We start from the raw sequence: 27,573 nt of genomic DNA on the forward strand, positions 1-27,573 counted from the left end.
AATGTTCTGATTCAACCAGTGACTTAATCTTAACATACCTTGGTGTTTTTATGTTTTACTATACTATGACTTTTTTGGGCCTCGCTGTATGATTTTATGTCGTCTTATGTATACCAAGAATCTGCTTAATAGAGCGCAACAGTCATTTTCACAAGTCATGACCAAGAGCAGGGTATATAGAATTCAAAAATGTTTTTCTCTGTATCTGTATCATTTTATTTCACAAAAACCTTTGAACAAAGGAGATGTTTACTTCCTAGCTTTACGTGACTGGTCTCCCCTTTGATTGGATATCACACCAGAGCATTTATGTAAGTTTTATTTACTTTTCTTCATATATTACACATTTTAAAATGCTTTTGTACATTTGTGCACTCTAAAATTCTGCTTTGAAATTCCAGATTTTTTCCAAAACTTTTACACAAATTTCCACTTTCAAGGAAGACAGTTAAAAATTCCTTACTTTAAGACTTTTAAGACCTGCAAAAAAATCCTGTAACCAGGAGTTTAACTTTCCATAAAAACAAATGAGGCACTTCTCATAAGAAATGTTTATTGTTTAACAGTATGTTTGTGGTACATTTTTTATAAATCTGCGAACATTCTGTTAAATCTTATTTTACAGTCCAAACAGGACAGACGACAGTGGGACTGTAGTAGGATCCACAGGTTATTGAAAAATCAACAAAAACGGAGGAATACAATTCCATTATTTATGCATGCATGTATAAACATGGGACATGTGGAATTATAATGGTTAAGTATACTGAGGAGTCAACCCTTAATCCTGTGTGTGCCAAGCCAAACATGAAGACTAGCATCGAAGAACAAAGATGCGGGTGATTTAAATGACACGAGCCAAATAAACAGATTGGTCTTCATCCACATTTAAACAAGGCAGGATTTTAACAGTTTAACTTTGTAGTAAGGAACACACACCCACTCACACTGAACTAATGTGAACATAACAAAAGCTCTCATTGAGGACACAAATGTTATCGGCGACACATGCTTTTCCCCTCAATTAGTCCAAAATGTCTGCTGTGAAAGTCACATCTGTATAATATATTAATCTATTTTCCATTATCTAAAGACAGTTAAATGTTGACTTAAGCCTGTGCTGTAAAGAATCACTATATATTATTAAAGCCATTTTTTTTAACATTTCTTTTACATGACCAATACCCTGTAAATACGTCCTGATGGACAGATGATGGAGACCAGTGAAAAGTGCACAACCTATGCTACCCCATCTAATTTTGGGTTTTAAAGTGACAGCATGTAGTTTTATGTAAGTGTCCTATAGCAAAAATGGAATCTCTAGATGTGTAATTACTTTCAGCAGCATTTTATATATAAATATCTTTTGCATTGGTTCCTAAGTATGACAATGAATATTTACACTGGAGGACGAGAGTTCACTTGGCTGCACAGTCTCCCTCACCACTACACCAACCTGAAAAGCTACTGGGGGGTCAAAATTTCCCCATATACACATACATTTCACAATATTAACACAAAACCAATTTCGAGTTGATGCTGTGCCGCAAAATTTGAAGGTCAAAGAGTCCACGCAGTGGCACACAGAAGGCTGACGACGTTAACTCTGATGGATGGCAGACGGAGCAGAGCTGAGAGAGGAGGAGAGTAATAACAGGAGCCAGCAGTGAAAGAGGCAGCTGAACCAAGGCTTTTAAAAACACAAGAATTGCACACTACAACATCCTATCATTAGGTTGTCCCTGAAGCAAATGAAGGATGCCGCCCTGCCTTGCTGAGCAAACGGAGGGAAAAAGTGAATGTGTCTTTAGAACTCCTCGTGAACATTTCTGGCATAATCCATGAGCTTGCTCCCGGTGAAGTACTCGCTGTACTTGAGGATCTCGTCCAGCTCCAAATGATGATTTTGATTCTCGTCTGCAACGGCAATCATCTGCTTGGCCTCGTTCAAGGCGTTGTGCTCATTCATGGGGTCCATGTACTCCTGGAAGACACAGGGAGAAGAAAGAATTAAACCCAAATAGATACACGAGTGAAAACATCCATCTCCTTGAGGAGGTAATGATAATTTTAAATCAAAACTATTTCCTTTATACAGAATGTATATTACTAACCTCAAGTTCCTCCATGGTAATGATGCCATTACGGTCTGAATCTATGACTTCCTGAAACTCCTTCTTCCTCTCTCGAACCCAGTCATCATCGATTTCCTGAGCATGCTGGTTCTCCACGGTGCCCACGGGTAAAGAGATGAACTCTGACAGGGTCAGTTTCTTATCACCGTCTTGATCTGCAAGGAGCGCACCATAAAAAACACACAAGGTAACTATGTATAATATTTATATAAAGTGACAGGTAAAGAAAAAAGATTTAATCGTTTTTCTTTACCTTGTTAATTTCTTTATATTTGCGTGTTCTGTGAAAAAGAAAAACGACCTCTGTGGCATGTTGTAGCTTTTCTCAGCTCAGTATTTTTGTTTTCAATCGATGTCATTTAGACAAAACAGGCAGCAGTGTTCAACTCAATCTATAAATCTATCAATAAAGAAAACACTATCTGCACTGCATCAAAGGAAATATTTTGGACACCAAAGCTCGGGATTCAGGTATTTAGAGTACATCGTACCTAGGTCCCTGACAATCTCCTTGACCATGTATTGGAGCATTCCTCTGCTGTGCTCTGGGTGGAGGAAAGACAGGAACTCCTGTTCATTCAGAACCTGGTCTGCTGGAGGGCTGTCTGCCTGAAACCAGCGGTCCTTTAGGCTTTCCAGAACCTCCTGAGCTATAATGATACAAAAAAATATGTAAATATATACATTTAAAATTCAGTCAGATAAACAATAAATAACTGTTCACAGATTTAGAGACTAATTGCCTATGTTTACAAGTGGCATGTTTTGATTTTACTCCACCTGCCCTGTGATTTGATTTAGAAATAAAGAGCTTTGTGGCACAAGTTGGACATATTAAATAAAGTGTCTTAAATTTTAAAAATAAAGCACCAGGTTAGAGAGTTTCTTCCAGAGCATTATATCAGGAAATAAAAATTTAGTAAGTCTGGAAAATCAATGCCAATACTTACTTTCCTCATCCAGTTTCAAATCTTCATTATTTTTTATTTTCTCCGCAACTTCTTTTTCATTAAAACCTTTACTGGCCAGGAATTTGATTCGGTATTCATCCCATGTCACGGTACCTGTGGACGAGGCATGAATTCATGTTTTGGGTTAGCAGAAAATACCTAATTTTGTGTCTTATTTTAGGACACAGTGTTACATGCAACATGACCTTCACAGACCATGAAAGGTTGACCTGTGTGGTGAGATTATTTTACCATCTTTATCTGGGTCAACAGCATGGAAACTGTTCTTGTTCTCGTTCATGGCTTCTTGAAAGTGTTCCTCCGTCTTCTCCATGATCCATCGCTGCATCTCTTTGGCGCTGACACTCCTATCTTGGTTGAAATCAACTCTGTAAAGTTAAAAATATCCAGTTACTGACCATTAGTTACCTGTAATTACCATTATGATTCATCATCTGACTTTTGTCCAGTCTGGACAGAGATTGATGAGAAATCTCAAAGGATTTATTTGTTCATCAAACTCTGAGCTTTAAAACTTGAAGCTGAAATAAAATCATGTAGATTACTAAGAATTGTCAAGTAATGGAAGAGGATATCATCTGTCTGTCTTTTAAACTCATAACCGTCTAATGGGTCTCTTGACAGGCTTCAAACTTAGCAGGTGGTGACACTGTGAGTGCAGAATGAGCACATTCTGCATGTGTGTGGTGAGCATGATTACTGTGTTGAAAATGTCAATAAGTTTCTTTCTGTTCCTCCTCGGCTCAGAGTCCTCATCAAACTCCTCCATATCTTTTCCCAGGAAAACTTCCTGATGGAAGTCCTTATTGAGGTGTCCATCCATTTCCAGCTTCACTCCATTCAGGTGGTCTGGGGGAAGGATCTCATTCTCATCCTTACTGACTGGGGGCTTTTCTTTGATGGCTGACATGTTGGCTGGCCGTGCCCGCACATCAACGATAAGGAGCAGAAGGCAGAAGAGCAGCGCTGTAGTGACGACATTTATGCACCACAGGTTCCTCCAGACAGCCATGATTGTCTGTGGAAGGACACATTTAAAAGCAAGGAGTTAGTGAGGTGTGCAGACTGGTAGAGCCTGATGCATTCCTGTTCCATGAGACTTTCTTTAATTCCAATGCATGACTAAACCATTTTCCTTTTAATTTTGAAAAGTTGTCGTATCTTAGTTTTCCCAGAGACACTAGCTGGCCGTTTATCAATTCAAGCATAAATGGCAATAAACATGTTTCTGATTCTTGTAGCTTGAAAACAAACATTTGGTTCTTATTATTATTATTATTATTGTTATTATTATTGTTGTTATTATTATTATTGGTAGTATCATCAATAATAATAATAATAATGATGATGATGATGATGATGATGATAATAATGATGTCTGTGTAAATTATTTCCATCCAGCTCATAGAATAATACATAGATATGCAAGATCTTAAAGAAAGCACATCTTTTTGGTCAATTAAGAGATATATATATATATATACACCTTTTCTAAGTAGACACATAAATGTGTCTCTTACTATTAACATTAATGTTCACAACATTAAATTGCATTCAAACGGATTATGTGTATCATCTCCACAAATAGTAAATAATAATAAAACAGTTTGTAAAAAGTGTCGTAGTCACTGGCACTTTAATATTTAACTCACGGTATTTAACCAGGTTCTCTTGATTAAACCTGGTTTACTGAAGGCGGATATCCGTCATTAACGAATTAGCCTCGCCACGTCATTTCAATCATTTAACAACGTATTTAAGCTAGACGGCTAACACGGGCAGGGAACTCTAAACGTTTACGTCTGATCATAAATAGTTCACTGTCAAACAGAAGCGGTAAAGAAAAAAACGAAGTGTTAAACTCGGAAACTGAATGCGACACTGCGGTAAAGTTAAAGTTGGTTGGAGGACCGGCTGGCTAGCTGCGGAGTGAAGACCAGATAGCATGTTAGACAGACCTGCGCTGGTGGATCCAGTAAGTCAGAGCTGTCAGGGTCCGGTTCCTGTATGCGTGGCTCCCCAATAACACCTTCGCCTCAATTGTGGGACGACTCGGGCTAAAAAAAACTCTTTAGAGATTTGGAAGCCCCGTGCCAACGGTCCAGTTACCGCTTATTTACTCAAGCTGTCAGAGGAGGGAGGCTTCTCGCAAGTCTTAAGCCACCAACCGATCAGTTACATGAAGGTAAGCGCAATGATACACGTCACTTCCGTTGAGCACTTTCAGAATAAAATATTTTCCCCACTAATATACAATTAGCGGTCGTTTCATTAGGTACACCTGCTCAACTGTTCGCTAACATGGACAACTAATCAGTCAGTCACGTGTTAGCAACTCAATGCATTCAGGCACATGGTCAAGACGATCTGTTGAGGTTAAACCTGAATAATTTTGAATTTGACGTGGGCAACTTTGGGAGATATGTCCTGAAAGTCCTTCATAAAATATCTAAACACAAAATGCCACAAAAACTGCAACACAACATAAAGTTGTTAATAGAAAACAATAATTAAAAAATACCAAACAAAACCATTCTGCCATCTTTCTTGTCCGCATCACTACTATTTTTTTAATCACAATCCTTTTTGTTGTTGTTTTTGTTGCTTGTTATCACCGTGCATGTCTTGTTGGTACACACTTGCCACAAAAGTATGAAATGGATAAGCAAATGTAAGGAATCCGTATCATTCACTCTTTTCATATTCAGTTGAGATTCCAAAATCCTTATTCGTTTATGAATCTGATACTAAAAAAAATAATAACGTTTTGTACTTTCGATTTATTGCTCAGATCAAAAAAAAAGATTTTGATTTTGATATTTAATTTGTACGATTTGTGTGAACCGGAAGTTATTGTCTTTTTCGTGTGTTGCATTTGCACATCGGTGATGTAGAGACTGGGGCCATGTACCTTTTCAAATGTAAACAGTGAAGGGAAGGGGTTCAGTTCAACGTTAGTAAAATAAACGTTTGCTATAAAACAACATAGCAAACAGTTAACGTTACGTCAGTGCAATTTTACAGAATAAATGAGAATTATTTTTATGAAGATGAAACGCTCCATGATTGATTCTCAGTATGGTTTTGAAGGCTAACGGTAAACTTCCAAGTGCAACACACGAAGAAGACAATAACTTCCGGTTCACACAATTCGGACAAATTAAATATCAAAATAAAAATATAAATAAAAATAAAAATATAAATCAAAAACAATGGTAACAGAAAAAACGATTATGTAGATTTATAGATCAACTATTAAATGGGTAAAATACTAATCAGTAGCTGTAAGTAAACTATACATTATTGTTACATTTGTTAAATTGATAGCTAAAAGTAAAGAAGTACAAATTTAAATTGTTATGTGATGAACATTCAAATATAACAGATTTTCTGGAATCTAAATTATTTTAATAGTTTGGAAGGTGCTGGTTAGTTGTTTGTACTAAAGGCTGCTGCCTCTGGGTGGCGCTATAATAAAATGTAATTCCACATTTGAAGCAGTAGTCTCAAAATGTAAGAGGTCTAGAGGTTTGCCCTCATGAGTGAACATGGCTAGTTATCCTTACTAGGGTGATTCGTTTTCAGACTAATGAGCTGACTGCAGAGATACACAGACAGAAATAACAATTATTTGCAATGTAAGCAATGTGAAATTTGAGTTTTTGAGTGACTGGTTTCCAAGGGGTAGATAACACAAGATAATGCTTTAAGATTATCTAAAAAAAAGTGCAGGGATTTGTTTCCATTTCATAGCTTTGATTTAAACACGGGGATTTGGTAGAGTAGGTTAATATTGAGCTATCTTGACAAACTCTCTCAAACAGATTCACAACTTTATACATATCACACACACATTCAAATTGTCTGCCAGAGCTTGTGAGGCTGCCAATAGTAAGAGGGAAGGGAGTGAGAGCTAGAGAGAGCTAGAGAGAAGAAACAGAAACAGGGAGAGGGAGTGGGAGACGGGGAGAAAGAGTAGCGGGAGGGAGAAAGGGTGATGATAAAACTCCACTGTGATCCCTCCTGTAAGCTCAGTCAGACAGCAAGGGAGCAACTGAGACCAGAGAGACTGGGAGCAACGGAGCAGGCGAGAAGAGACCTGCCACACATCAAATCTCAGCACGTGGCCTTGGACTTGTTGATTTGTTGGGACAATCAGTGAGCAGCACCTGAATCGAGTCATCCAGAAGCAGGAGAACACACTGCTTGCATGTAAAAGTGTGCCTGTGTTTTGTGTAACAAGTGTCAGTTCTTCAAGAAGAAGAAGAAGAAGAAAACGGATCTGAACTGGACCTCATCCATCTCCTCCAGGCCTTTGTTCACTCTGCATCCCTGCAGGGGGTTGCCGTTCCAATTGACAGATTGATCTACTGATGATTGTCCAACTTTTGTGAAAGTTTCAGCTTTTTCTCGCAACAACGGCACTGGTTGCAGGAGACTGGATCCAGAGCTCACTGTAAGAGACAGCAGGGAGAGAACGGGGGGGTGAAGAAGGAGAATATTGCCATCCATCTCTCAAACTCCCACAGCCCACCGTCAGCTTTGGACGCCCCTCCTCTGCGCCTCTTCTTTTGCCCACTTGTCTCCCCCCTCCTCTCCTCTACACCTCACACCCCAACAGAGCAGAAAGCGTGAAAAATCTCACTAATGGGTTTATTTGCTGTCAGATCTGTGCCGATCTGTCATTCTCTTGGACCGTTCTGCTTGACAAATTTCATAGTTGAGTAAGCCTCCTGGCACTGTGTCTAGAGTTTTACCAGTGCCCCTGCAACGTTGTGCTGACTGAGAGCTCATCAAGAGGGGAGCAACGGTGGTACCACTCAGTCTGACAGTCTCTTGGACAGGGAGTCCCTGAAGCTGCATTGCTCTGGTCTCCTTCACCCCTGTTGGGACTCCAGTGTGTGTGTGTGTGTGTGTGTGAGAGCCTTGTAAGCATCCTCAGCTCCTGTCCAATCACACAGCTAGTCCATCACATAAGGTCCAGTTTATTCCCGGGGATTCAGTTGCGGATCAAAGGAGTGTGAAGATGTGGTGCGGGGCTGGGCCTCTGGCTGTGGTGGCTGCAGTGTTTTGGACTCAGTGTGTCCTACTGGATGGGGTGGATGCCAAGAAAGAGAGGAAGAGGCTAAAGGAGACCACCCCGCAACACACGGAGACGTACAATTCAACTCTCTCCAACAGCGAAGAAGTTGGTGGAGGCATCAAGGTAGTGACTTAAAATGCTTTAACTTGTTTGTTTAAGTAACATATTGTCGATAATTTAGACTTGTGGTATGTCTGCATTTATTCTCTAGCTGCTCTACAAGAGTGTCAATTTAAGTTTGAAGTCAGCCCGCAGATGTGTGAGATGTGTCCAGCGCAATATGCAGAAAATTAAGTGTGGCGAAGGTAAAGGTCGGGACAGGGCAGATGTGCCCTTTTAGGGTCAAGCCTGAGACGGTGAGATGGACCAAAATGTGTGAAACACTGAATGGATGACTTCCATAAGTATGTCAGGAATGTGGACATCTGAAGGCTGATCAGTGCATCAAGTCGTGAGCACTGTGGGTGTCTGCTGCCAATTTTCCAGCCCGTGACAGCAAATCAAGATGCAAATAAGTTTCATCTATCAATAGTAGAGTACACCATAGTACACCATATAGGTAGAAACCAAATAACCAATGATGAAAGTCTCCATTTTATTTACAGATGAACATTATTTTGTATTAGAAACGTATTCCACAGGCAACACAACATTTCAGTGATGCATCATTTTCAGGAGCTGGACTTGGCCCTGGACTCTGATATTTATTGGTTTATTGCAGGTCTTGTATATTTGCAAGGGTTTTCCAACAGGCTATTTGTTTTTTTGCTTTTCGGCCCACCCATTATGTTGGCATTCTCATGTAACTCTCTTGCTGCCCTTTTTACATCAGCCCTCACTTCAGCCTCTACCAGTAGCGAGTCTCTGGATTGCGAACCGTAACCTGCACCTAACCCCCCCCCCACGAAACCAAGCGGTGAGGTCTCCTTTGTATCTTTTAAAGAACACGTTGTAGGTGGTTGTGACCTGGCTGTGTTTATTTGACTTGCTTTGCCCTGTAAAAGCACAAGCTATGAAGAATGACCTTGTGTCAACTATGAAGCCTGCTGAGGATTGCACCCCGTTGGGACTTCACTTCTCTGTCTCATCCCGTTGTGTCTTCACAAACACAGCCCCCCCCTCCCCTTTAAAGACCCTTATAGACCAAGAGCTGTGATGTAACTCCTGGGAAAGTTAGGTAGACAGATATTTAAAGACTTACGGTGATGTTGTTCCCAGCCTATTGATTCTGTCATTCACAGGCCTAGTCTGACTCCGCTGTGTCTGGGACATCCGATAGGGGCGGTGCGGCCCCAAAAACTGGGGCAGCGTGCCGTATAAACCCCTCACAAAGCCCCATAGAAAGGGTCCTGAAAGAGAACACCTCGGTGAGGATTAGCCCCCAGCGCCTCCCTCTCTGACATTCTTTTCATCTCATCTCCCACAATCAGAGAGTAATGACATAATCACTCTTAAGACACAGTGTTATGCCAGATAGTGTCTTTGCCAAACATTGTCACCTCTGACGAGAACCTGAGATTTAAGCTTGACATGCGTGCAAGTGGTTGTATTCACTATATCCTTTTGTTGGTGCCGCTTGAACATGAAACACAAACTGTTGGAAATTAGCAAACGTGAGTCGTATAGTTGTCTGAGTTTATCCTATTACACCTCTGTTAGCTCCCAGAGAAAACAACGCGTCCGTTGGAGCTGTCCTGGCAAGAAATTTGTGTTCTCAAACAAGCCAAACATTTACACTCCACATTTACATTTTTTCCCCCCTTGTGCCCAGTGGAAACAGTTGAAACAGTTCTTATGATGGCATTCGCTTTCTATCTGACCAATCCTGTGTGTGGGCTGCTGGCAGCTCGCAGTCGTACACTGCATTCCTTGGGAGATTTTCCATTTGAAAGTGATCACAATGGCGAGGTATGGAGTTGTGTTGCGAGTGGAATTCTTTTAATGAGATGATAACTGAGAGACATTTGAAACAATCTCACTGAACCGTCATGTTGTACATTCTGGAGCAACATGTCAGAGGTACAAGCTTCTAAGACTTATTGCTCGCCACTCTTAAGATGAGAGGAATCTGTCATAGTTGAGAGCAGCAAGGGATCTGTGATGGCTGTAATTGGGGGAGTCAAGTCAAACATCACGCCTGGCGTGTTGAGTAATGGTTGGGTTTAGCCCGAGGCGAGGGTTTTTGTTTCCTCTCTCTCATTCCCAGTGATGATTAATGCAGCAGTGTGTGGGACCTTTTGGATCAACCCACACACACGAGACAAGAGCAAGTCCCATAGGAAAGAGGGCCACTGTGGGAGCACACACCTTCCACGCACTACTGTGAACCACCATCACTTTGTGCTGCATGATAATGAACTCGGCTTTCAGCACGTCACACCCCTAAAAAGGTTACGCTTATTTAACGTTGCAAACGTGGCCTAATGAAGTCATCTGAGGGAGAGAGAACAAAGAAGAGACTAAATAATCAGCAGCCTTATGTCATTACAACAGAAATTTGCAAGTAAAATAAACGGCACTGTGTGAGTTTCACTTCACAGACCGTTTCATTTGGTTTATGTTTCATAGTCTTACGTTAGGTTGATGCCAGATTTACAGAAATCCCTTCATGTGCTGCTGAAACTAGAATTTCAGAATGATTACTACTATAAACCGGTCCTCAAGTAAAAACAACTGTACAGGGATAATCAGTCAATGCAGAATTGTGGTTTCATATATTTTAAATTTACAATTTGCAGATTTCTCCTGCTAATAAAAGTGATCGGCCTTTTGCTTAGCGGTAGTAAAGTCACAATAATAATGTTGTAATGTTTGTGCGAGTCTTGAAATTGTTCAAGCGCCAACAGACAACTTTGATCCACACTGGCTCCAGGTGTAGTATTATTTGGTCTGTTGTAAAAGAGGCAGCAGTAGCAAGACAAAATACCCTTTCCTCCGAACCAGAGTGTTGTCATAATAATCATCCCTGATGAAAAACACAATGGATTTTGGGTGAACTCTGTTCTCTTCAGTACTTTTGGACATAAGAATAATGCAGTTCCTTTGCCCTGTAAATGAAGTTGTTGCTTTTTCTGTGAAAATTGCATCCTGGTGCTATTTAATAATGGTGAGAACAAGCTTATTAAGGGGTCAGTATAAACAACTTCCAAGTGCAGCAGTCAGATTAAAGCAGTAGCATTAGTATATTTCTGAAAAAGATGTTTCAGTTCTCTCCAGTAGAAAGCAGCAGATTAGATTATCCAAGAACAAAGCCTGGCAACAATATCTGCCACTAATTAAAGCTACAGGGTGCAACCTTGGGTGATTCTTTTAAATTGATTGGCCTTCTTGATCTGAAATGATGTCATTGTACGCTACGTCCTTCATCTGCCACACAATGCTATCTGACCTGGCTGAGGGAGCGTTGGTGTGTATACAGCAGCAGTGCAGGGGTGGATGGGGGCAAGAACCATTTATCACATTTATCATTTTTGTGGGCACTTTTTTTGTGTTTCCAGTCCGATTCCAACTTGTCTGCAGCCTCTGCCTCTCTTGACATAACACACATCACTTCCTGTGTGCAGCACAGCAACGTCACGTCAATCATGTGGCGTTGACCCATTTTGACATTGGTATGACTCTAACGAAACATTTGTGCATATTTAAAAAGTGACATACTACAGTTTTAACAGTATATCTGCACGTGTTGTTTCTTCGCTCTTTTTGTGGCAAACAAAACACATTAAGCTCAGGCTGTTCCCCCATTTTCCGGTCTCTATGCTATGCTAAGCCGATCATCTTCATATTTAACGAAATCAAAACAGACAAATGGTGAACCACTCCCTTTTAATGGAATTAGAAGTGAATGAGGAGGATCTAATTATTTTCCCTCCTCAAATGTTATTGTGCCTGAAGTCCTGGGGCAAACCTGTACCTGAGATGGAACTGGTGCTTTTCAACAGCTCATTTTACCTACCACGGTGAAAATGAGCACTCGCTCCAATTTTAAAGCTATAATTTGTTCACAAAACAGATGTGACACAGCCATCAAAGCAATCAGCTTTATTGTCTGAAGCTCAAGATCGTCTCGTGCAATTTCTGTCAGGCAGAAAAACAAAATTATATCAAACAAATTGGAATTTTGCTTTCTCTCACATGTGATAAGTTTTAACGCTAAAAAACAACTATATCATTATATCAAAGTTAATTTCTTCTGCACTTTTCCACCTGAACTAATAGCGAGACAGCGCAATTATGATTTGCACACTTTGCTTGCCAATTGAGAAATGACACTGAGAACAGAGTCAACATTGCACGCCTTACTGTGTTTTTACCTCGGTGCACTTTGTTTCTGCAGAAATGTGCAGAAAAAACAGTTATGGATGCATGAAGATGTGATGCACGCAGATTACCAGGATCCCCTTGGCCCACACAACCTGGGGAATCCTGCCTCCCTGCAGGGGTGGGATGGGCCCGACATTGGGCCAGTCCACCCATGCATGGATGACTGCACAGGGAGCAGTACATGGGGATATAAAAACAAGGGATTATAGGAGGCTTTCTGTCATCCCGGCCAACCTTAAACCTGTCTGTGCAACAGTTTGATCAAGAGCAAAATGTTTCATGTTATCGTTTTATGCGTGCAATGTTTGAAAAACAGATGACATGCAAAAGAAAATAAGTTCAACTGTATGTATGGAAGAATTCAGGAGCCGGCAGCAGTGGAGTAGAGTTTCAGTGTCTGGTTGCAGCCCCAGAGACATGTTTTAACAGTTGTGTTTGTGTTTTTGGTGGCACGGTGCCCCAGGGAAATATTTTCCCATTTTATTGCCTCAAATAAATTCAACCTAATTTTCACCAAACTACATGACAAACACGGTCAAAGTTAAACAAAAAGGAACAGCCATCCAGACCCAAGCCAATCTTTGGAGGGTAATAAAATCTCCTGCACTCCTGGGGAATGGATCACGACTGATCCACTAATTGATCCAACCACTCCAAACACATACTGTGCTGTAGGTTAATAAAACATTCCCAATTCACTTTCAGTGTGTGCCATGGGTATAATACGCATATGGTGCTATGTAATGAAGTCAGATTACCCAAATAGTGTGCTTAGTACAACTTTGAGCGATTCTATTACTTTATAGTTCTGCTTTTCTTTACACAAAGCAGAGGGTTTCAGGTCTGCTAAGCAACATGAGATACTGCTTAAAAGACATGATGATCAATTAGAATAACTATAATAGTTACTTAAAGCCCACACAGACCGGAAGCTCCAATTAACGCTGCGTTTGTGTGTGCATCTGCGTCATTACCTCGTTTATGAAACCCTAAAGTTTCAGAACAACAGTTCAGCCACTGCTGAGAAAATAGTGTTGTATTGTTTTCCTGGGCTCTGCGAAGCGGATCGGCACTTCCTTAATTTGATGTCGTCATCAGAAATCCTCACCCCTCCTCTCACCACCGTAGCGCCTCCCGGTGTGGGCACTAGTCCGGGCACATCCGGTTGCGTACATTCAACCGCAGAAGAAGAAGAACTACTCTCGTTGTAGCTGCTGAGATGCAGAGCATCCACCGTGCCAGAGGGGGAGCTGTGTATCTGAGAGCTGGCCTTTCTATTACGTCACTTCCAGGTACCTGGCCAATCACAGGACAGTGGGAAAGGTCTCATTGGCTGGCCAATCACAACACAGTCCACATTCTAGGGGTGTGGTTTTGGTCTGAAACAGCGTGGCTGACAAGAGCGTCAGTGAGGAGATATTTTGATCGGCTAGTTTGCAGCGATTAGGAGGTTTTTAATCATGAAAACAAGTTCATATATGTAAGTAGACCTCCATAACTAACATATATGTGTGATACAAGCATTCTATGTCACCTTTAACACATCCAGTGTGGCACATATGAGTGGATATCATTGTGATTGACAGCTAGTATCTGGCTACAGTGCAGAACTTTTGTCTCCCTCTTTATTACACAAATAAAGTCAGTACAATATAGTAATTCTTTATTTAGATATCATGCAAATACCATGTCTGTCTTCAGCCTCTTCTCTTCTTTCACCGCTCTTCAGTGGGGAAAAGCCCAACCAATTGTAATCCCCATTTGCCCTTGCCAGTGTTTGCTTTCATTTTTAAACTGTAATTCTTCCTGGGAATACTGAATTTCTTTCTGGAACGTCAGAACCCTTTCATGGAGTCTTCCCAGGCTTTTACACTGTACTGTAGGTTTCACCGTAACCCCAATAGCTGCTGCAGCCTACTTTGTCACTACCGATGCAGAGTGATTTACCATGGCAATGATGAGTTTAATCAGCACTGGTAACCAACACTAATTAAGTCCTGCACTCCAAATTGCATTAAAAGCAACTAAAAAAGTTGACCTTTTTAGTAATATAGGCCTTCTAAAGGCGATGGCAAATTGAGCATTTATTTAGTTTATTTATTTAGTTACTTCTGCAGTAACTAACACATTTAAATTTACTGATGGAGGCCAGAATGAATCAACCACTCCGGTGTCCTGTGATGTAAACTCGACTGACAATCTCCAAGAACTTATGCTGCAGGGAGTGCATGGTTTACAAAGCAACACAACCCAAATTTTTCAGTTGGAAAAAAGCACAACAAAAGGTGATGGACACATTCTTAAGTGTTGTCACAAACCCTGGATCTTTCAGACGCTTTTTGATGAACTGTTGTTCTGTTTGGACATTGTGTTGGTCTGTTTCCTTTACTCTAGGTCTTTAGGTCTTAGTCTGGTTTTCAGCTCATTGTTTCCTGTTTTTCCTTCCTGTGAACTATGTCTAGTTTTTATTTGATTGACCCTTCCTCCCTAGTGGATTTAGTCTCTGTGTTGTTGTTGGTAATTTACGTCACATTTCTCTGCTCTGGTTGCTGGTTTCATGTGTTCCTGGTAAGCTCCTTGTGCTTCTGCTCCGTGTTCTTTTGGTTTATGTTTTACTCTTTACATTTTTGCTTTTTGTTCATTTTTGAAATCTTCCACGCACGTCGTATTGTGCGGACCCTGGTATACTCGCACATCAGGGTCCTGTAGTATCTGACTTCACCATCGGGTGCGGTACAATTCCGGACGCAGGGAATACGACGCATTCCTACCAAAATGGAAGAGAACGATGCTTCAGCTCCCTCAGACACGTCTGGTTTGAGTTGGTCATCAGCTGAAAGGCCCGTCGGGCAGGGGAGTCGGGGTGTCAGACGCAGTGTTTCCTTGTGCCCCCCCCCCAGAAACCAGCCAGTTTCCGGGGTGCACACATGGTCATTGACTATGAGTCAAAACCTCGAACATCCACACTTCCATCTATCACTTTCAGCCTGGAAGCAAAGTTTGTCTACAGTTAGCAACAGTATAGACTATTGATAAAGGAATTATTAGATTAAATCTAACTTCATATTTCATATTATCTCTCTGCCAAAAACCAATGCTGTTCATTTCCCTTTTTCATACTTTTCCCCCTTGAGTAATTTTCATGTCAACAAATCATGTTATATCGGTACTTTTAACTGAAGAAAAGGATTCCACTTGTCCACCGGTGGTATGGTCTAAGCTTCAGATGTGTCATGATTGGAGCACTGTCACGAAGATAAACACTGGCTCGAAGATTTCCAAGTCTCTCACCCTTTGACAGACACTCCGACACAGAGCGCGCTGAAACAACACGTGCTCACCCGCTGACAGATGAGGCCACTTGTGAGGAACTCGTACATCAGCAGCGATCAAAGCCAGAGACCCGGTGTTCTTCATCAACTCTCTCAGACTGATACCTGGATCCACTCCCTCCCCACTTTGTCCATGGCTTGTACATGCTGATACACAGCTACGCGAAGGGAATCCAAAGTTTACTTTACGCCACAGTCGACAGCAACGAGTGAGCGATTGAACGCTCCTGACAGGTTATCTGTGTCATCAGGCAATATGGTTTTCATGACCGCATGTGCATGAGTCTTTTGAAGTTCTCTGTGGAGACGGAGACTCACCTGCATACAATGAATCTCTTTTTGGCATGTTGTGTGAACCATCCCTGCTGTCGCTATGTGTAGTATGTTCCTCTCAGACAGCACAAAGAACACGGTCTGTGTAAGAGCTGAACATTTTATAAGCTGATGACAAAATTATTTACTTATTATTTCAATTGCTGTTATTGTTATTTTCCTTAGCTCTGAAATTAAGTTAATAATTACCTCGGTTATAACCTTTCTCTCTTGAGCACAGAAAATCCTTGAGGGCAAGGTTTTAATTACAATGCTGTGAGTTAAAGAGGATAACGAGCTCACAGTGTCAATGAATATACTGGCAAGAAAATTCCATATTTTTTTTTTATTATTATGCAGAGCTCAGTGCTGTATAATTATAAGCCATATGTGTGGGCTGAACTGCTCACTTTATATCTCTGGAACATTAGGACAATGATCTTCAACATAAACAAAGAGATAAATGTTAAGTTCTTTTTTTTTACTTTTTGCCACTGGCTGTCAAAATCAATCTCCTCTAAATCATCGTAAGCTGTCAGAGCAGCTGATTCAGTTGCTTTTATTCCCAGTGGAAATAATTCAAATTCAAAATGCCACAGGCTTGGAGCTCTAGTAAAACCCAAAACACAAACCTCTTTCATCTACTGGAGAGGTTTTTCTTTCCTTTTTCTTTTTTTCAAGCATATGAACTTATAGCTCAAAACTGACACTAAAGATATGCTTCTTTTTTTTAGAGTTATTCGAGTGTGTTTGTAGAATAAATTTCATCTAGTCAAAAAATGTACACCATGTACCTGCCAACACCTGGAAAAAAACTCAGTAGTTAACATGTCATATCTGGTTTGTTTAATCCATACAAAAAACTGGCATGTAGAAACAACGTGTTTAGATTCTGTCCTATGTATCCTATGTGTAACACTGTATGCATCAATTTTGAGTTAACCCTTAGATGCGCCTTTAAAAAAGATACGTTAACACACCTTGAGCACCAAAATGTGTTCATAAAATAACCAACGTCAGTCCTTCACATACATATCAAATATTAATGCAATTAACCCTTAAATTGCCAGATTCTTGTCATGATGCACCTTCGTTTTATGGTCTACAAATACACAATAAATTAATTATTTTCAATATACTGGATTAATTTTATTTATTATAAAATGCTCACGTTAACACACCTAGATCACCGAAATGTGCTCATAAAAAAATTAAGCTATCAAAAACCTCAAACAATGCATTTTTAAAGTTTTCAACCCTTAAATTGCCAAATTTTTGTCATGATGCATTAAAAATAATGATTTGAACAACTTTCAATGGGCACATCTTTGTGCATAGGTGTGTTAGTGTGAGTATTTAAGTTCACATGGTTTACAATATGTTGACAGGAATGCAGTTTACAAGAATGATAAGAACTCAGGTGGCACAAAGCCCACATAAAATCACATGTCATTTTCACACGACATATCTGTTTACGTCACTGTCACACAACTTGTGTTATTCCTGTCCTGTCTGTTGCTGCAGCAAATCGACCTTCCCTTAAAGGCATGTGTGCGTTGCATCTGCATTGCAGAACATCTCGCTTTTTACTGAGGCACACGTCATGTTAACTGATGAGTGCATTCACACTGCCCACGTGTCTCAGGTGTGTCTCATTCAAACAAGCCGCGCTCTGCCAGCTGTGCAAGCGTGAGCTTTCTTCAGCTGTCAGTTTCTTCTTTTTTTCAACAAAGCTTTAATGTAGAATATTTGCAGTATTACAGCATCAGCATTTAGTGGAGAACAGAGGAGTATCAAGAATATTTGAATGTGATTTGAATGTTTGAATATGTAAAACACAGCAGACGCTGCACAGACACTTCTCTGTGTGAACAACAGGGCCACATGAGATGATGATGAATGTATATAAAATATATGACAAAAAAAAAAAATTCGCTTAATCATTAATCTAAATTATACATGTTCAAAAAGTAGTGAGAAGGAATCGAAACTTATCAGGTCCCGCCTCTTCTCGCCGCACCAATAATGTAGATATTATACTTAATTAAACATATTAACACTTTCAATATCACCATATACATATAAAACAGCTGTCATAATATAAAGATATTGATCACATTTAAATGCACATAATGTAGCATTTAAGATTCACACATTTCCATTAGGATAATTGGAGACAAACATGAGCAAATGATAATGTTATGAAAATAGTGCTAATTGAACTGGATGTGTAAATAACCAGTGACACCATGTCAACTTAAATGTGTTGAAATCGTATTAACAACTTCTCTCCGCTGCCCCCACGTTGCCAAAGTTGTTGAGCTGAACGGTGTTAATGAAGATGAAACATTTAAATGGGACATGAGGGAAAAAAAGCAGTTTATCCAACAGGCTCTCGGTCTTGTGGAAACAGCACAGAGTAGTGCACCAGTTTTCTTGTCTTCCTTTTATCTGTTTCCAAGCCTCAAAATCACAACAAAAACAAAGGAGTGATCCAACATGCAGTAGGCGCAGCGCTTGTTAACGTGTTTATTTTTCCTGCTGTCAGACAGATGAGAAAGTCACAGACGGAGTGAGATTTCTGCAAATTCCACACAGGAGAAGAAAAACACGGTCTTTTATTCCAGTATATTGAAAAGACAAACAAGGAGTGACTCTGCTATGGTGGAACAAGAGGGGAAAAGTCTTTAACAGTGAACAAAGGGCCATGTTGGTTTTGCAAGATAAGTGATCCATGTCCCACTGCCAAACGTAAACAAATTCCATTTCAGACAGCTCACCTCCATAGCCCATCTTTATCTTCTCTTCTATCTCAACCGAAGGCACTTGACGTTGAGGGGAAGTAAAATTCGAGCTCACTGTAATCGGAATCCATTCAGTCACACATTTTACTAAAATGAATACATGTCAGTTGTGGCAGGATGCATTCGAACGTTGCTTCTGCGGGTCTATCTCTGAGTTTTGTTTCTTATCTCTCTGACAGACCCCAGTCTCTTATACAGTCATTTATTATAAATGAGTTATCTCAGATAAGGAAATTGAACGTACGTACAGTACAGTTTGACAAAACAATCTTAAATCATAACCCACTCTTGTATACATACTGTGTATACTTCTGCTATCTTGTTTATTAAAATTCCCATCATAACATTGCTCAGACTAATATTATTAATAAAAGAAAATACCAGTGTGTTTTTGGATGGAGGGGAAAGTTCTGGACCAGTTTGACATGTTGTTACAAACTACAGTAATTGAGGTCTGCAGTCCACAGAATCGACATCACACCACTCATTTTTCATCGGCATGCTCATGGAAATTTTCATGTGCTGAAGAAAAAAGAAAAAAAAAAAATCCCATGACATGGTTTGTTTACATTGATTTTTAAGTATACCGGGCAAATGAGAAGTGACATGGCACCTGAGTGGATTATTGTGGATAAAAGAAAAGAAGGATGAAGTAAAGCCTTTCAAGCAGAATGGTGAAAAAAATGGGGGCGGGAAGCAATTTGCTCTGCAGTAAAAGTAGAGAAGTATAGTAAAAATAAAGAGGTTTCCCTGTTTGTCCTTCCTTGGGCTCTGGCACTATTTAATTCATGTCCAACTCATGTGTCTTGTGTCCAAATCAAGGCCTACAGGCTGCATCCGGCCTGCCATGCACTTTGACCCACCATATAATATGTAGTGTCTTTCCTGCTCCTCTATCGTCACACTTACTTATATATAAATAAACTAATGTATGAGGACAGAGCTGGAACGAGAGGGGGCTAAAAGGTTGCTCAGTTCCTCATTGGTATTTATCTCCCTCTGTACAGGTGAGCTCTCTGTTGACGCTTTTCCACCATACAGTTGTAGCACGGCACGGCTCGACTCTGCACAGCGGAGTCGTCATAGCAGCCGTGACATCGTTTTATATGCGACACAAACATGACAAATTGATAACGAGCAAAGCGGATGTTTTTAGTGTGACAATCATGAGAATCAGTTCATTAAAAGTTAGTTTAGTACTTCCTGCGTGACCATCTGACACAGTGACTGAACTAAAATGCGGCTGAACTGGTTGCAATCATCGGCGCTGTCGCTAAATACACCAGTCTCCTCTTAAATATTGAGATTTTAGACATTTCCTTGCTAAATGTTGGCGATTTTTTTATTTTTTTATCTACAGTTTGGCATTGTTTGGTGTGATTCCCGTGTAGGACGTCGTGCTCATGACTCTTCCAGTGACAACAGTCTCTGACCAATCAGTGGCCGGCAGTCTGTCGACGTCACATTTTAGTATCAGCTCAGCTCGTGTGGAACCTTGCCAGAGCAGGTGCTAAAAAAGCACCATGTACCAGTTACTATCGCTAATGGAAAAAAGCATTAAAAAAACACATGTATATATTTAAAGTTACACACCAAAGGGAAAATGTGGACATGAAATGTATGATTAAACAAGTAAGAAAACACTTTTAATGGGTTTGATGTAACTACTGATTGAGAATATGATCATGTGACTGAGAGAAATATTACATCTGTTCATATTTGTACACTGATAGTATTGATTGATAGTATTTGGTATTGATGCTGGCTTGGTAATTAATTAAACTGTGTTTTTGTGATGCAGGTTTCTGACAACCAGCGAGTCGACCCGCTGGGATCATGGATGGACTTTGTCAAAAGACCTGTCGGCAACTTCCCTGGAAAGTGTCGCAAACGCAAGCGTCCCCTGGTATATCTATTATATATATACAGTACATATATATATACTATGATTGGTACCTTTGAAATTAAATTACCTTTCCATCCAAATTGATGCATGACGATGTCCTGTGTGTCTCTTGTCCACTAGCCGGGCCCACCTGGTCCTCCAGGTCCTCCTGGCCCACAGGGACCTCCTGGCTCTCCTGGGGCTGAAGTGACTCAGGACGTTCTTCTACAGGAGTTCAAAGAGATGATCAAAGGTTAAAAAAAAGGAAAAAGAAAGACTATGCACACCTTTACACCCACATTGTAATGTTATTTTTGTTGCGTATTTTATCACATTATTGGAGCTTATTTTGAGACCAAAAAGCATCCATCTGCACAGTAACAACCTGGGTTTGTTTCTTTCAGAAGCTACAGAGCGGAGAACAGCAGCACTGGAGAGACAAGCCAGTCCCAGCCAGCTACCAACAGCTCTGCTCACCCTGGAGGGGATGACCTCCTACAGGCGAATAGAGGAGGCTTTCCACTGCAAACTCAAGGGGCCTGTGGTGGTGGATAAGAAGACTCTGGTGGAGCTCCAGAACTTTCAGACAGTATGTTTGTTTGAAACCAAGTAAATGTTTATGAACTGGTTCTGCTATGCTCCCTGCTCGTAGCTGAAAAAGTAAAGTTTTGGCTCATCTTCGTCTGTTTGTTTCTGACCCATTTGCTTCTCTGTACTAACTGTGTGTGAAAGAGCAAATGTTTGGTAACCATTGCTCAGTTTGCATGTGGGCAGATTATGAGACGATCATCCCGTCACTGTTAACTGGCACTGGCAACGTGTGCAGTGCCACTCCAAGACTCAGACTAGCTCTTTGGTCAAAAAATATATATTTTTTTTCTTTTTCTTCACTTCTACACATCACTCTCTGGGCGGCATACAAAAGGCACTCTGTCTCAGACTTGGAATAAAGTGTGGAGAGGACAGAAATAGACACTGTTTGAAACGGCATGCTGTAGTGGAAGAACTATGCCCTGTTGGGATGGGCTGACAGGGCTGGAGGGGGAGTATTAGGCTTTTTGCTGGACTATTAAACATGTTGACTAAGCACTATGTTGTAAAGAAGTGTTACTATGAAGTTAAATTTGAATATATTTCAGCAGAGTCAGGGGTAATAAGAAGGAGGAAACAAGGAGGCAGACATTTAAAAATTAGGCCCTCTGCAACCTTGGCCTTGGCACGTATCAGAAAGTGGGGCCGGCAAAGTGAATCCACACATCTGCATAATATATATATATATGTATATATATATATATAATATTTTATATATTATTATATATGCACATATATATGTGTGTACGTGTGTGTGTGTCTGTGTGTGTGTTCTATGGGGGAGTTGGTGAACTGCTTCTACTTCTAAATTGCATTACACCTTATTCTCCCCGCCTATATTAACCCCCTCCACTATGGACCACCTTAGAAATCTAAGTTTGTGTCTTTAAATATAACTTTTGTCAGGATTTTAATTTACTCTTAAAAGTTAACATCAAAAACATAAGGTGTCTTTAGAGAAGGTGTCCTACTGAAATACTCTTGAGAACACTATGAGGTAATCAGTGCCCCTGCATTGATTACCTCATAGTGTTCCGCGGTTGATTCAAATCTTTATGGCACGGATGTCTGAACGCTAGCGGCTTCCGCATATTTATGTATGATGATAATGATACAAGATAATAACTCATCTTGTTCTTGATTTCTATCCAATGAGTCACTGTGCCACCTAAACCCAACATTCATATGCATCCACTCCGTTGTGGGGATGAGCCTGTGTTTCTTAAAAGTTCCTCCTCATCACGTTTTTCCTGAGAAACATCACTCTCAGAATGGTTTTTGGTAGTTCAACGTAACAGAGTCGGCTGTTCATGTTTGACAATGTTGTCATGCTGTGTTATATAGCCGCAGTAGCGCTATTGGTTACTCTAAATGCCAGTCAACATGGTGAAGAGACCCCCCCACACATACAAATCATGATCCGGAAAGCATAGAGCCAGATCCTGATGACTTTAAGTTCCCAAAGGTTGCCTGTAATGGAAAATGAATGCATTGTTGCACGGAATTCTAAACATTTATTCAGATTTCTTTCATTTTTCTTTTCAGCCGCCTGCTAAAGGAGCCTTCCTTAGAGGGTCAGGAATGGACCAGTCTACTGGGAGATTCACAGCTCCTGTCACAGGAATCTACCAGTTCTCTGCTAATGTCCACATTGGTAAATTGCATTAATGTTCCATTAAAGTGTAATGAGGCCATTAGAGCTGCAACACAACTGTAGTCACAGTACTCTTTGCTGTTTTACTTTTCTGCAAACCATGGGAAATGTTAATGAAATGTTTGAGTGTGACGTTTTGGCTAATGCAAATGGGGGAGGGGTTGGAGATAGCTTGTAACATTGCAATAATGTCAGAGAGATGTCCGCCAAGCACCAGACCACAACCCGAGGCCAGTTGTAGAGCCAAATGTCAGAGCATTTGTTGCAGATTGTTGTGGTGTAATAAGGAAATTCCTTTTTGTTTTTACTGCAAACTTGCAATATGGGGTGTTTTTTATGGAGAGGTATTTGTGAACCTAAAACTTTGAATGGGAATCGTTAGGATTTGACTGACACCGGTGCTGTTTATTGATTCCAATAAACTATTCTTACTGGTACTTGCTATAATTTGTTGTTGAGGATGCCTGAGCACAGAGGTGTGTGGTGGAGAGCTGTTATCTCACCAGCGGAGTTCAGGGATCATTTACATTAAACTTTGTCACATACCCTTTATTTGGACTGACCTCTGTGGCTGCTGCTTGATAACATTGTCTCTGGTATTACTTATTGCATGAATTAGAAGTTCTTAAATGTGATGCCAACCGCGTCCCAAGACTGTAGCTACACAACAAACCAAAAGAAGAGGCGTTGCTATCAGAATTGGAGCTGATGGAGTTCTGTTAGCAGCAGCAAACACACCAAACACTGCTGTCTCACACTGTATTTGTGTGATATTTGTAAAGCCTTTTTCACACCACTTTATTGGGCACGCCAGAGATGTTTAAAGTTGTCAAACAGAACAAGTCAGGGAGGAAAAAAAGTTGTTTTAAAAAGTAAGGATTGGCTGCAAAGATGAATGCTAACGGCTATGCTAACGTCTATGCTAACAGCATGTCGAACTTAGCACGTCCACCTATGTTTTCACTTTGCAGTCATTTACACATACTCCCACCAGCGAAAACCCCCGTTAAATGGTTTTGTTGACCAGTTGGACCAGTTTTTCATGGGATGTTCCTAGTGTTTTACTGATTATTTGCTCCTTTTCAACCTAAAATACAAATCACTGGTGTCTTTGCTAAATTGTGAGCCCAAACTAATTTGATGGCTGGAGAATAACCAATAGGGAGCCGTCAAACATAACTGCCCGACACTGGCAACTTTGTCATCATTAGATAGCGGCAGTGATGTTTACTAGTACTTCTATCCCGACCAGAGAGGAACCAATTTATCAACAACAAATCCCTAACCCTACCCCTAAACCACAGGTTACTCACAGGTTACTTACTCAGGAAATTGTTATCATCATACTTGTTTCTTCAAACGCGCCACAAGTAATTAAAACACCATCACACTGATTTGCACGTCTGTAGACGTGTAAATAAGTAACACAATTTTGGTTAAGAAACGTGAGCTCACATGCGTCTGTGGTTTGCTGGAACGTGTAGTGGCATTATGATCCTGGTGACTGGTTTTCAGAGTGAGTGGTAACTGACTGATTTACCTTAACTTAACTTATTTTAGCTGTATAGGTTAAAACAAAACAGAACGGATTGACAATCACCGCAACAATCCCGATCAAAATGACATAAAAGTGTTAAGAATTGTGAGTGTAGGATGGTAATAATGTTGCATTGTTTTTGTTTTTGTGATTGTCATCAGACCACAATGAAGTGAAGAAGAACAAGAGTCAGCTGAAAGCCAGAGACAATGTGCGGGTGTTGATCTGCATTGAATCTCTCTGCCACAGATACACGTAGGTATTCAGTATCATATTTCCCTGAATCCACATTAACTATACACCTGACACCTTGGTTGCCACGTTGTATCTTGCATGTTGGTCACCTATCACCAGTAAAGTAACTAATGTGATTACAGCAACCGCACCTTTATTGCATTCTTGTTTAGACAGTTGTTGACCTTTCCTATGTAACAGTGATATTATACCGGTGTCTAATTCTGCCTTAATTTTCACCAGAATTTATGAGCTGTCAAAGGTGCTGTCTGTTACAGTTTGTATGGAGCCAGATTGGCATTTCCTGTATAAAAGGAAAGCAGGAAATGTCCTCTCATTTAGAGTCCTCATCCCTGTCGCCAACCTAATCTTTATAGACTCACCTTTGACATTTTACTTAGCTTGTAATATTCAGTAGCACAGAGGTGAAAGGCATTTATTTAGGCTGCAGATAATGAAATATCTGATAAAATGGGTCAATATGGTGAAAAAAAAACCAACTAAAAAAAAAGATCCATTTGGGAACAGTTCTGCGTTCTTTCCAACATTTCAAAATTTCTGTTTTCATAAAGTCAGTGAAAATTGCTGAAATGAATTGCTCCCTAATGTCTCCCCCAGACTGTGTAGTGCTTCACAGCCTCTTCTAGTATGGTACAATAAGGAGAACATATAAATAATATTATTTTGATAGGTTACCTAGCCAAGAATGCCTTTTCTTTTTGTTTAATCATAGCCTCAGCCAGTCTCCCTCTCTGACACATGAAAATTCGGAGAATGTGAAACGAGGCTCATTGTGATGGCAGTTCCACCAAAGACAAACATGACTGATTTGCCGTAAAAATTTAGCTTTTCCACTTAACAGGAGCCAGTGGTCTCCCTGTGCGGTTAAAGGCTGCGGTGATGTTACAACCATTTACTGAGCCTCTGAGGGCACAGACTTGGTAGAGGAAAGATTCATACTTAATTGATACCATTTACACATAATATGTACACTTAGTATGGAGCTGCTGCCAGTAATTTAGCATAAATCATATACTGAAAAGTGGTCCTGTCCATAGTTTGGAAAACAATAAATCAAAATCCACCTACCAGTAAATCTCTATAGCTGATATCACAGAATCCCTTCATCAAAGCAAAAAACAATGCCATTTTGGCAGGAAGCAGCAGTATATGTCCGACAGCATATAATACCAGGCAATGTGTCAGTGGATAGATGATGGATAGCTGTTGTGTGCCAGAATGTCCAAACAGTTTTATCAGAAGATGGAGACAGACAACTCTTGTGATCACTTTATACCAGGTACCAAGTCACAGCTTCATGTTCTGCATTTAAGGTGAAACTTAAGGGAAACTTACAAGAAAAGTATGTGTAACTGATGTGAATGCGCAGTGGACTAAAATGTAAAGCATGTAATTAGTAGAACCTTATTTTTATTTGGTAAAGTAAGGGACCCTTAAGTTTCACCTTAACTGCCCACCGTCTGCAATGTTAGTGAATGTAATTAAATAGCACAGTCAAAGACTATCTGCATAGACTCATGAATTTTCTCACCTGAGCAAATTGATGTTTTTCCAATAATGATGAAGTATCTGTTTTTGGCTCATTTGGAGAGATTTCTAAAACGAAAAACCCCCAAAACAAATTCACACAAATGGTGAAAAAACTACTATATTTATGGAGAAATATCTTTCTTTTTTTATGATTTCAGGTCACTGGAGATGATTGTTGGATTAGAGAGTAACAGTAAGATATTCACGGTCAGCGTGCACGGGCTGCTGGAGCTGCAGGTGAGCAACACACTGAGGGACTCAAATACCTGGATCGGAGTAAAAATCTGTGCTTCAGTTTTGCATATTTCTCTCCGCAGGCTGGGCAGTACACCTCCATATTTGTGGATAACGCCGCCGGTGCTTCCGTAACAATACAGAACGGTTCAGATTTCATGGGCATGCTGCTTGGCGTATAGCCCCTCACGAGAGCGAGGCTTCAAACAGTTCACTGCTGCCGTTTTGCTTTTCCATTTCACACGGACTGCTTGTAAGCACCATCACACAGAACCAAACCACAGGGGGGATTTGAAGGAAGGAAGGCTGACATTGACTTGACAGCTTGTCAGATGGTGAAGGACAATGTGAAAAACTAACGTTTTCTACAGTGCACCACGACTTCCCCTGAGGAACCTGGTTGCCTGTGGCTTCACCAATAAAATAACCTGTATGAAACACAGTTGAATATGTGTTTTACTGTATATTTCCCATGATTTGTGGTCACTGAGCGTCGTGGCTGTAGCCTTGAGTAAATATCAATTATTTTTTTATGTTCTCTGTATAGCTGTTGTAAGAACTGGGGAACATGAAAGAGTGTTCAGTGACATGGTTTTCTGTCTCCATGATCTCTTGTATACACAGTCATGGTTTGTAGTTATTGTTTTTATTAAATCTTACATTTAAATTATATGGTACATAGACTCTGTGAGTACACTGGACGATGGAAATATGCTCCACCAACATTACGGTCAAAGTACAGCCGCACAGAGCTGCTAGCAGAGTTGAACGTGTAAGGCGTACTCACACTACAGTGAATAAACGTGTCTACAGTATAGTATTGTGTGTCGTGCAATGGTTACAGTGGTAATGTTGCTTGTAGAAGAGACTCAACCTATTTTTCTAACTGTAATCTATAACTGCATCTCCACTGACATTCGTATATAT

At 40.4% G+C, this 27,573-nt stretch overlaps 2 protein-coding genes across 4 annotated transcripts; one reads left to right on the forward strand and one right to left on the reverse strand.

The window, feature by feature from the left end:
- Positions 1 to 539: 539 nt before the first annotated feature.
- sdf4 (stromal cell derived factor 4) lies at positions 540 to 5,273 on the reverse strand. 2 transcript variants are annotated; one of them, XM_044038736.1, is made up of 7 exons: positions 5,065 to 5,273; positions 3,807 to 4,124; positions 3,338 to 3,474; positions 3,086 to 3,199; positions 2,627 to 2,785; positions 2,115 to 2,290; positions 540 to 1,984 (listed from the first exon to the last, which is right to left on the reverse strand). In XM_044038736.1, exons 2-7 carry the CDS (start codon positions 3,923 to 3,925, stop codon positions 1,808 to 1,810), a joined length of 882 nt encoding a protein of 293 aa, XP_043894671.1. In that variant the 5' UTR covers positions 3,926 to 4,124; positions 5,065 to 5,273; the 3' UTR covers positions 540 to 1,807. The 2 variants fall into 2 exon arrangements, with proteins under 2 accessions (XP_043894671.1, XP_043894672.1); XM_044038737.1 differs by lacking the exon at positions 5,065 to 5,273 and having other exon boundaries at positions 3,338 to 3,478; positions 3,812 to 4,121.
- On the forward strand, positions 5,239 to 27,573 carry c1qtnf12 (C1q and TNF related 12). 2 transcript variants are annotated; one of them, XM_044038735.1, is made up of 8 exons: positions 5,239 to 5,291; positions 20,762 to 20,866; positions 20,987 to 21,098; positions 21,250 to 21,434; positions 22,982 to 23,090; positions 24,789 to 24,882; positions 26,571 to 26,649; positions 26,730 to 27,573. In XM_044038735.1, the coding sequence occupies exons 1-8, from the start codon at positions 5,286 to 5,288 to the stop codon at positions 26,826 to 26,828; spliced, it is 789 nt and encodes a 262-aa protein (XP_043894670.1). In that variant the 5' UTR covers positions 5,239 to 5,285; the 3' UTR covers positions 26,829 to 27,573. The 2 variants fall into 2 exon arrangements, with proteins under 2 accessions (XP_043894670.1, XP_043894669.1); XM_044038734.1 differs by lacking the exon at positions 5,239 to 5,291 and adding an exon at positions 8,004 to 8,312.

Source organism: Solea senegalensis, linkage group LG11, assembly GCF_019176455.1.
Source record: "Solea senegalensis isolate Sse05_10M linkage group LG11, IFAPA_SoseM_1, whole genome shotgun sequence".
Lineage (NCBI taxonomy): Eukaryota > Metazoa > Chordata > Actinopteri > Pleuronectiformes > Soleidae > Solea > Solea senegalensis.

Bases quoted from the DNA above. Each gene is read 5' to 3' on its own strand.
- sdf4 (XM_044038737.1), bottom strand. From the start codon at position 4,118: ATGGCTGTCTGGAGGAACCTGTGGTGCATAAATGTCGTCACTACAGCG. The intron at 3,479-3,811 runs ACACAGTAATCA...ATTTTTAACTTT, and splicing joins GAAACTTATTGACATTTTCA to ACAGAGTTGATTTCAACCAA. The intron at 3,200-3,337 runs GTAAAATAATCT...CCTCGTCCACAG, and splicing joins TGTTGACCCAGATAAAGATG to GTACCGTGACATGGGATGAA.
- c1qtnf12 (XM_044038734.1), top strand. From the start codon at position 8,133: ATGTGGTGCGGGGCTGGGCCTCTGGCTGTGGTGGCTGCAGTGTTTTGG. The intron at 21,099-21,249 runs GTTAAAAAAAAG...TGTTTCTTTCAG, and splicing joins GTTCAAAGAGATGATCAAAG to AAGCTACAGAGCGGAGAACA. The intron at 26,650-26,729 runs GTGAGCAACACA...TTCTCTCCGCAG, and splicing joins ACGGGCTGCTGGAGCTGCAG to GCTGGGCAGTACACCTCCAT.